The 11,056-nt window shown below is 43.2% G+C and overlaps 1 protein-coding gene across 2 annotated transcripts in view; it reads left to right on the top strand.

Moving 5' to 3' along the window:
* Positions 1-5: 5 nt before the first annotated feature.
* The window catches only part of mutyh (mutY DNA glycosylase), a 35,652-nt gene continuing 24,601 nt past the window's right edge, over positions 6-11,056 (top strand). The window contains exons 1-6 of one of the 2 annotated variants that reach the window (XM_084311626.1): positions 6-143; positions 3,073-3,212; positions 5,504-5,543; positions 5,877-5,950; positions 6,062-6,103; positions 7,341-7,412. In XM_084311626.1, the coding sequence (XP_084167752.1) occupies positions 38-143; positions 3,073-3,212; positions 5,504-5,543; positions 5,877-5,950; positions 6,062-6,103; positions 7,341-7,412 (474 nt within the window). In that variant the 5' untranslated portion in view covers positions 6-37. The remainder of the gene's footprint in view (positions 144-3,072; positions 3,213-5,503; positions 5,544-5,876; positions 5,951-6,061; positions 6,104-7,340; positions 7,413-11,056) is intronic. The other variant, XM_084311627.1, reaches the window with a different exon arrangement.

Raw genomic sequence — 11,056 nt, 5'->3', positions numbered from 1 at the left:
AAAACAAAATGATTATGCTGCTTGAACTGTTGCAGCTATGAGTAAGTTACGTTCAGCAATGCACCGAGGGAAAAGAGTTGTCCTCGACACGACAGAGACTACAAAACCACCGCGGAAGAGGTCGAAGACGGCTGTAAAAGAAGGTAGGTAGCTACTAGAGGAGGCTCCACCATGAAGACTAGAGTACAGCATCTTTGCTAGTAGCCCCTTTCGTGACTGTGATGCGCAGTCGGTGCATCACAGTCACGAAAGGGGCTACTTTGCTAGTCATTCTGCGCACACGAATAGTAATACCTAATACAATACACAGCAGTGCTTAATTAAGATAGCTGCAGTGACTAATAACTATGCAACATGTTGGTCGCCACTTTAATCCAACTAACTTCCGTTTTGGGTGAATGGAAATCTGCTGCAGTAACATTATGCTACTCATGGGAATTGATTGATTGGAAATGTTATTAACAGATTGCAGAATGGGTACAATACAGTACAGCTCGATACACACAATTGTTAAGGGGATGCAGACCAGAGAAAGACTTTCGTCTTGTTTACATCAGGGTCCCCCATTTTCAATTCATCATAACATGACATACATAGACAGTACTGTTACATTTAGACATGTATGACATACCAGATCTACAAATATACAGTACTGTACTGAGTACTGTACTGAGTACAAAAAGAGTCTAAAAAGAGATATACATTTGAGGGGAAAGAAACTGTACATTGGAGGGGTGGGGTGGGCGGTGGGGGAACTATACATTGGAGGTGGTTTTTGGGTAGGGGGGGTTTGATTGATTGATTGATTGAAAAGTTTATTAACAGATTGCAGAATGGGTAAAGTACAGTACAGCTCAATACATACAATTGTTAAGAGGATGCAGACCTGAGAAAGACTTTCGTCTTGTTTCCATCGGGGTCCCCCATTTTCAATTCATCATATGACACACATGACATACAGGATACAGATAGACAGTACTGCTACATCTATACATTTATGACACACCAGACTTTCAAATACAGTACTGTTTGTGATACTAAAAAAATCCAGAAGAAGAGTATATACATTTGACATAGAAACTGTGCATTGGGGGAGGTTGGGTAGGTGGGGTGGGGCTCAGTGGTGCAGTGGCAAATTGACAGTAGGTCAAACGCTCCACGCGCGCATGCACAGTTTTTTTTGGCTGCTCTCGTCCTGCAGCTGGATACTATTGCCTCACAGCGCGGCCGTCAGCGCGCGGCCCAGAGAGCGCCGCTGGCTCTGCGGCTCTGCAGCTGCATGCTTCTCCGGGAGTCCGGTTGGATAATGCCATGTAAAAAGCGATTGCGCGTACTTCAGCCTCAGTGACCGAGGTATAACGCCGTTATACCGAGTTATACCAGCACTGCACCACTGGTGGGGCTGTACATTGGAGGTGGGGGGGGGGGGGGGGGGGGGGTTGGGTAGGGGGGACACACACACTGTACATTGGAATACTGACATACATTTGACATGGAAACTGTACATTGGAGGAGGTTGGGTAGGTGGGGTGGGGTTGGGTGGGGCTGTACATTGGAATACTGACAAAGCCATGCTTGGTCTTTATTTTACAACTGGGTTAGGACATTTGTAGGGGCCAGTTTTGAATTGCAGTCTCCCGTAGGTGTTCTTTGAGAGTGTTTTTGAAGGTGGGTAGTGATTTACATTCCTTTACAGCTTTGGGTAGGGCGTTCCACATTGTTGTGGCATAATTGCGAAACGTGTTTAGTCCCTTGTTTGAGCCGAATCTGGGTTTTACATGATTTGTGGAGCTCCCTCTGGTGTTGTGATCGTGGTATTCACTGACCTTTGGGAAGTATTTTGACATGTACATGGGTACCTTGGTCGTGTAGTGTATCTTGTAGACCAGGCCCATTGCAAGTTGCTGTACTCTGTTGTCTACTCTAAGCCATCCTAGGTTGGCAAAGTGTGCAGGGGTGAGGTGGGTTCTAGGAGTCAGGTCAAGCAGTAGTCTGACTAGTTTGTTTTGAGATGTTTGTAATTTGGTTTTTAGTGCCTTTGAGGTGCTTTGGTACCATGAGGTGCAAGCATAGTCGTAGTACCCTTGAATGAGTGCTCCTGCCAGAGTCTTCAGGGTATTCTTGTTTACCAGGGAGGAGATCCGGTACAAGAATCGAGTTCGTTGATTGACTTTTTTTATTACATTGGATGCCATTTTGTCACAGGAAAGATTAGCCTCTAGGATGGAACCCAGGTAGGTAATTTCATCTTTCCTTGTGACAATATTGTCACCCACTGTAACTGAGAAGCCGTCTGTTTAGCTGAGTTTGTTATTTGAACCGAAGAGAATGGACTCTGTTTTGCCCATGTGTAATGATTTGTTGTCGGCGAGCCATATGCAGATTTTGCCTAGTTCCGAGCTGAGGGTTTTTTCAACCTGTAACTTGTTCTTGTCAGAGACCAGCAGGGCTGAGTCGTCCGCAAACAGGAACAAGTTGCAGTCACAAGCTGACGACATGTCATTTGCATAAATTAGGAACAGTAGTGGTCCTAGTATGCTTCCTTGTGGAACACCACAGTTCACTGTGAGGGAGGGGGATAGGGTACCGTTTACCTCTACCATCTGTTCTCTCCCCTCCAGGTAGGATTGTATCCAGCTCACTGATAAACTATCAAAACCAATTGCTTTTAGCTTGTCAATCAGAATGGTGTAATTGACAGTGTCGAAGGCCTTTTGTAGGTCTTGCATGACCATGCCGCAGTATTTGCCCGCGTCCACCTCTTGCTTGATGTGGTCGTTCAAATAGAGAAGGCATGTGTCAGTGGAGTGGGATGTTCTGAAGCCAGATTGGAATTCGTAGATTCGATTTTTATCCGTAAGGTACTTTTCGACCTGTTCGTATACTATTTTTTCCATGACTTTCGAGATGGATGTAAGGATAAGGGGTGGGGTTGGACTGTACATTGGAGGGGGGGGGGGGTTGGACATTTACAGGGGCCAGTTTCTAATTGCAGTCTCCCGTAGGTGCTCTTTGAGAGTGGTTTTGAAAGTGTGTCGTCTTAGTGTGTGGAATGTGGTCTTCACTCTCCAGAAAACAACACCGATGCCACCCCATCCCCACCACCGTCCACCTACCACACTTTCCACGAGTCCGCTGATGTTGTGCAGTTTCGGTCCCAACTGCTGGACTGGTACGACAAGGAGAAGAGAGTGCTGCCATGGAGGACCGTGGTAAAGATACTTCTTACATGTACTGATTTTGATTGATTGATTGATTGAACACTTTATTAACAGATTGCAGAATGGGTACAATACAGTACGGCTCGATACACACAATTGTTAAGGGGATGCAGACCAGGGCCCTGTTCCTCGTACCTGGCTAAGCTTGACTTAAGCCAGACCTTTCCGTTCCCCGACGTCGGATTGTACTCTAAATCACCATGGCAACATATCGAAAAGTTTGAACCTGCTCCAGCGCAGGGTTAAGTTCAGTTAGCTCGATAAACCATGGCCACGCCCTCGCAAAGAAATGCCAGCTCGCTTCCTCACAGTCTAGATCCCATACCATTTTGAATTATGTTTTTGTCTTTTTGTGCTTCGTTTTTCTAGAGGGGGCTTTTGAAATGTAAAATAATATACATAAAATGCTGATAATAAATCATATTCAGCCTATAGATTTACTTTGTCTTAAATCATGCACGTCATATACGGATACGGCACTCGCGCGTCGCGACACACACACTATGTGGTTATTTTAATAATGGAATATTGCAAATGTGAATCCCGCGGGGATGTTTTTAATGAATGAAACCTATCGGGCGTTTGGCTCTGATTCGTTTCATATTCTCCGCTGTTGATGTATTTGCTTAACGGAGCGCCCAGATTGTGTTTCATTCAAGCATAAATTGAAGCGTCTTCATGCATGGATTGTGGATATGAATTACGACGGATCGGAATATGTGGATTGTTGAATTGTCACTCACACGTTATTGTGATATTGTAACTGGGATTCAAATGTTTGAGGAGATGCGCTGTTTGATTTGATGACGTGGACGTGACTTGAGAAAATGAATGAGTAATTGCAAGCCTTTGACATTTTGATGAATTTGAGAAAATGCATTTATCTGTTCAAGCACTGTTAGTGTTATCTGATGATGAACAAGAAGGTGATTAACATGACTGGTGTCACTGGTATAAACCAAAGGTTAATCAATTCAATGCATGTATGGATGATGTCCAAAACAGATTCAAACCTGATTAATAGTGAAACTGTATAGCCTCCCTCCAAGCCTCTCTGACACGTTATTTCGGGGGTCGCGCCTTGAAAACTTTGGGAACCATGTATTTATATATTATATATATAGTATCTATTAATTTGTATCAATTGGATACTCTTTGGGCTTGTTTTTGTCTACTTATTCAGAAATAGTTGAACTAATTATTTTCACTAGCAAGATCTCATTTGATTATTCATTCCATTAAGCCTACTGCCAGCAGGCACATTTAAAGAAATATAATCTGATTGATTGGGGTAATGAGGGATTTAACATTAGCCTATAGATTATGCATTTAACTTGTCGGCGAGGCTATTGAGCCGTACTGTATTGTACCCATTCTGCAATCTGTTAATAAAGTTTTCAATCAATCAATCAATCAATGCCGTTAGAAAATCAGGATTTCTGCGATCGACACCTGCTGTCTTTTCAGGTGAGGCAGCCGTGCGCACTTATCCTGAGTATCAAGTCTGGTTCGAATTAACGAGACTGAATCAGGGTTTGAGGAACAGGGAAAGCCCGGATTCAAACATCGGGTTAGGGACTTTTGATCGACTTAGTTGAACCAGGTACGGGGAATAGGGCCCAGAGAAAGACTTTCGTCTTGTTTACATCAGGGTCCCCCATTTTCAATTCATAATGACATTAATGACATATGCAACATACAGATATATATCATGACATTTTCTGACATACAGGTATACAGTACTGTTACATTTGTGACATACAAGATATGCAAATATACAGTAAGCTACTGTTAAACAGAGATCCTAACAGAAAATATATACATACGAGGGGGAGGAAACTGTACATTAGGAGGGGGGGGGGGGGGGTTGTACATTTACGGGGGCCATACAGATATACAGATATATATCATGACATTTATGACAATACATAAATGTACAGTACTGTTACATTTGTGACATACAAGATGTGCAAATGTACTGTTAAACGGAGATCCAAACAGATATTATATACATACGAGGGGGAGGAAACTGTACATTAGGGGGGGGGGGGGGGGGGTGGGTTGGACATTTACGGGGGCCAGTTTCGAATTGCAGCCTTCCGTAGGTGCTCTTTGAGAGCGGTTTTGAAGGTGGGTAGGGATTCACATTTTTTTTACGGCTGTGGGTAGGGCGTTCCACATTGATGTGGCATCATCAATTGACATTTATTGTGCACTCAAGTCGGTGTGGGTTGTCTTAGAGACAATTGTCAATAATACTTTGACATGCTGCTATTTGACAGGCCATGACAGAGCCAGACCTCGACATCAGGACGTATGCAGGTAGGACACTGAATCCTTTACATTTACATTTAGCTGATGCTTTTATCCAAAGCGACTTACAAGTTCTGTACAACAAGTCAGCAGGAAGGGCACAACTCTGGCAGCTAAGGGTGACATCTAACATTGTTCATCAAACAGAGTCAAACTTGAATTACAGACTTGAGGTAATACACAGTAGGTAATAATATAGGCAAGGTAGATTCCTTAGTAGCAGAGTGAATACTAGTGAAAGACGGTACAAGATTAGTATTTCTTTAATTTCAGACCTCTACGTGTCTTAAGCCAAGTTGTCGCTCTTTTTTTTTTCTTCACATTGACACGTTTTCTTTGTAGTGTGGGTATCAGAGGTGATGCTGCAGCAGACCCAGGTTGCCACGGTAATAGATTACTACAACAAATGGATGAAGGTAACGACACGAAAGTATTGATTGTCTGGAAAAGTCCTTGTAAACTAGCACTAGATTTAATGAGCGTCGTGATTAAATTGTAATTGAAAGTGGTCTCTGGTTGTGTTCCAGAGATGGCCCGCGGTGCAGGATCTTGCGGCTGCCACACTGGAGGTGATTACTGATCAGGGGTCTTTGAAGATGTGGCTGTTATTCAGATTCAGATAATTTTATTGTTTGGGTGGCGCAGCGGACATTGCGCTCGTCACCAATGCAAGAGACACCGGGTTCGACTCCGGCTGTCGGCGTTGCCTCCGGCTTGGGCCGGCCGTCATACTAACTCATTGGCAGAGTTAGCGGGTGGAAGTCGATGGGTGGTAATCTGGACGTTGTGGACAGCGACTCCTACAGGTCGGTTGGGGGACGCCTGCACAGCAGAGACAGGAAATGGCGGGGGTAGTGTGAGCCTCCCACACGTTACACCTCGCCAATGAGAGTCCGCGCTGGCAGGTGAAAAGATGTGACAGGCTGCCTCCTCGTGTACCGGAGGGGACACGTGATGCAAGGCTTCTATCCTCCCTACAACCGACCAGTGGGGGGCATATGCAAGCAACATTCAAGACAGGGGAGGGAGAATTGGCACAAGAGGTAAATTGGAATGGGGAGAAAAATAACAGAAAAAAGTGATAAAAAAAGTAGATAAAAAAAAGAAAATTCTATTGTTGCAGCTTTTTTAAATGTACATACATTCAGAAAAACGTGAGATGCTTGTTTTTCCTGGCTCCTCAACCATAGTAGATTTGTAAAAAATAATACACAACAATCTATACAAACTATACAATACAAGGTATATGTTTTACAAGGTAGAAAAACAGCAGATAAGTAAAAATGTTTATTTCTTTAAGTATACAGTATATATAAATATTCTACAGTGTACGTAGCAGCAGTGTGTGTGTAGTAAGTGTGCTTATATATGGTGTGTACAGTAAGTCACTTACGGTGCTTTTGTGTGTTTGCTCATGTGATAATTCTATAAGTATCCGTCAGTAGTCTGTTTGCCTGGTGGAAGTACAGTAGCTGTTCAATGACGACAACATTATGATCAATATGATAACATTATGATCAATATGATAACATTATGATCAATATGATCAATATGATAACATTATGATCAATATGATAACATGTCTAACATTATGATCAATATGATAACATTATGATCAATATGATAACATTATGATCAATATGATAACATGTCTAACATTATGATCAATATGATAACATGTCTAACATTATGATCAATATGATAACATGTCTAACATTATGATCAATATGATAACATGTCTAACATTATGATCAATATGATAACATGTCTTTGCTTTCACTGATGATCGTTCGTCTTATTGTACAGGATGTGAACCAGATGTGGGCGGGACTTGGCTATTACTCCCGGGGGAAGAGGCTCCACGAAGGGGCTCAAAAGGTCTGTGTTTAGCTACTGCTCTTCTTACTGTATTCACCTATCTCATGCCCCACCCTCTTTTCTTTATCCTCCAATCACTATAGGGAGGTGTAGTGGTTGTAGTGGCCGTTTTTCGTGTTCCACCCTCTGTCCAACGCAATGTATTTCCCCATTGCCCATTTCTAAAGCGTCTCGTTTAAAACAAATAAAGCATTAACATTTGCATGAGGTACCTTTCTGTGCTTATTCATCCACAATCTATAGCTCAACATGAAAATATTCGCAATTAACACATTCCCCGCCAAAAACTAGTTTACTCGTTATTGGCCGCCAATCGAATAACACCAATAACGAGTTTACTAGTTTTTGGGATCGTTATATCGTTTATTCGCTATATCTATTCATAATTCATAGCTGCAGCCTCTGGTATAGTCTTCAGACCCTGTCTGAGCTGGCAGACGGTCAACACCGCCCTCTACTGCCAGGCGGAGCTATTGCATCTCATTGAAAATGGGCTTGTGTCTTTTAAGAGGCGATCTGAGCCAGGCGGGTGGGGTTTAAATATTCAGGCGAGCCACTTCTATACAACGATGGCATCAGTAACTCCGCCCGCCCGCCCGCCCGTCATTGTGAAACAGTCGGTAGTGTGGTGCGGACCTCCACAAGCATTATTTGGAATTGCGATAAGATATTTGGATTATCTCTTTTGCATTACATCAGATACAAGGTAAGAACATCATATATGAATTTGATCGTTGATCTGACATTTATTTCTACCCCGATCACAGCTATCTGTGTGTAAGTGTATGTGCTTATTACCGTTGACTGGGGTGGGGGGGGAGCGCCCCGCTACGACGGTCATTTCATGTATGGACGAGGAGACATAATAGTGATAATCTAGCGTTGATTTCAGGATGATTAGATAATCAGCCGAAAAATTACAACGTGATGACTGGATTACAGTAAAATGCATTTTTCTCGCCTTTTCCTGGAATGACTGAAAAACACCCAAACCATACTCCATACGGTATAAAACGGAAATGTACAGATGAAAAAACAATGTATTGATGAAAAAACAATGTACAGATGAAAAAACAATCTGTCTCTGCAATGTTGACTAGAAGCAGCTCACTGAGACCCGACGGCGTTATTAGACCCATAGATATAATATAAGATATATTTTGAGCACTCGCAAATGTCAGTCTAAAACTATATCCATTGAATAAAGACCTGGCAATGAATGGGGTATCAGCGCCCCCTGCTGATACCCCCCTGAATGTGGTCAATCATAAAAAATCGCCAAATTTGATTTCAACCAAAAATGCTTAAACAATAATGTTAGTGATAGAAGGGAACTCATTTTGTGCAAAAATGGAAAGCTTTTCAATTTCCATGCGGCAGGATTGTTACAATAGCCGATAATCAATTTTCCCAATGATAAATCCATATACGGGTGGAACCAGGGGTGCAGTCGTAATATCAGAAGTGCCTGTACTCTGTTTAAATGACGCCACGTGCACTCGCATGCGCATACATGTTCCCTCGCGTGTGCACAGAACAGATGATTGTTATGCATAAATAGTAGGAAACATGTTTGTATAGGAAATTACTAGTTTTAATTTTAGTTTTTGTAAATATTGCCTTGAAATAGAGAAGCTGAAAAAGGTAGCAGGATGTAGCCTTCAATATATAAAGAAATTATATATATATTATATGGTTGAAAAACAAACAATGTTTTAAATGTAATTGTAGATACAATATTGTAGTTACAATTTCTTTAATTGAATTGAACAGTTTACAGAAGGACAGTTTCCTTCTGAAGTATAACTTAGAAATGTCTCATCCTTCCAGTCGGGACCATTTGTCACATAGTGAGAGCTCCACAGCTCAAGCAACCCCCACCAATTGGTACAGGGCTTGTATTTTGGTTTTGCTCTTCTCGTTCTTTGTTATGCTATTGCTATGCTATTGTTATGCAAAGACTAGGTGATAGCTGAGCACCGGTATTTGGCGCATGGGGCGACGAGTCGAGTGAAAGTTGTGAACGCATTTTTGTGTGCGCGCATGCACGCGCATGCACATCCGTGCGCGTACTTCTGCTCAGAAAAGTGCTGGGACGGCGTGGTACCGCGTGGCACCACCACTGCACCACTGGGTGGAACAACCAGTGACGTCAGACCACACCTCCCTATAGTTTCTTTCACAGTTTGTCAGAGGGTAGCAACAGTTGTGATTGGAGGATTGATATAGGTCAATTACTGGCTTATTACACCAACTTTCGTGTGATCTTATCTAGCGTGTGTCTATTTATTTGGGGCAACAGTGGCTCAGGAGGTAGCACGGACGTCTGGTAATCGGAAGGTTCCCAGTTCGATTCCCTTAACCCCTAACTGTTCTCGATGCATAAACTGTAAAGCGCTTACAGCGTAAATACTCAGGGCTAGATCCACAAAGAATGGATTGCACGGAGCAAGTTGCACCCTTACTTAAAATTCATTATGAATTGAAAATGGGGGACCCTGATGTAAACAAGACGAAAGTCTTTCTCTGGTCTGCATCCCCTTAACAATTGTGTGTATTGAGCCGTACTGTATTGTACCCATTCTGCAATCTGGTAATACAATTTTCATTGCAGATTGATTGATTGATTGAATGAAAATGTTATTAACAGATTGCAGAATGGGTACAATACAGTACGGCTCAATACACACAATTGTTAAGGGGATGCAGACCAGAGAAAGACTTTCGTCTTGTTTACATCAGGGTCCCCCATTTTCAATTCATAATGAATTTTAAGTAAGGGTGCAACTTGCTCCGTGCAATCCATTCTTTGTGGATCTAGCCCTTAATGTTGCTCAGGACACATACTCGTGAAACTTATCATAGGAATGCTCGTCGTAGGTCATTGTGGATTTTATACGGCCATATGCCCTGACCAGTAATCTAGAGTCCGAGCAAGACCTTAAAGTGAGGAAGGCGCTTGCGTGGAGGGCTCTGAACGGCATGACCAGTGTGTGGAAATCCAACCTCCCCCGTCAAAAAAAAACTCAACTTCTTTCATGCAACAGTTGAGTCTGTCCTTTTGTATGGCAGTGAATGCTGGACCTTGAAGCCCACCCTGCAGAAGTCCTTGGATGGGTGCTACACCAGAATGATGCACGTGGTGCTCAACATCAACAGGGATGAGCATGTCACTAATGCAATCTTGTATGGGGGGGTGCTAAAGGTGAGCGATAAAGTGGCAGTCAGGAGAATGAGGCTGGCAGGTCACTGCCAGAGACACCATGAGCTGCCAACCAGCAAACTTGTGCTGTGGGAACCAACACACGGGCATCGATCACGAGGACGTCCCACGTTAACCTACGTGGACGTACTCAGGAGAGATGCGGGAACAGAAAGCACCGGCGAGCTAGCCAGATTCATGGAGGATCGGGATGACTGGAAGCACCGATGGAGGGCCCGTCCGAGGACGACCTAGATAGATAGTAATCTAGAGATCATCACACCTATTCTAAGGTAACAAAGCTTCCTTCACACGCTCCGCAAAACTCACCCTTGTAAAGATGACTGTCCTGCCCAGTGCCCATCCTGGACTATGGTGATGTCGTCTATAAAATGGCTTTACAAACGGGTGGACTGGCCCTCCCTCCACACCCGCCGACTCC

This window comes from Notolepis coatsorum (assembly GCF_963971535.1).
Source record: "Notolepis coatsorum genome assembly, chromosome: 3".
Taxonomy (NCBI): domain Eukaryota; kingdom Metazoa; phylum Chordata; class Actinopteri; order Aulopiformes; family Paralepididae; genus Notolepis; species Notolepis coatsorum.
Note: the sequence above shows the minus strand (reverse complement) of the source record. Positions and strands in the feature narration are given on the sequence as shown.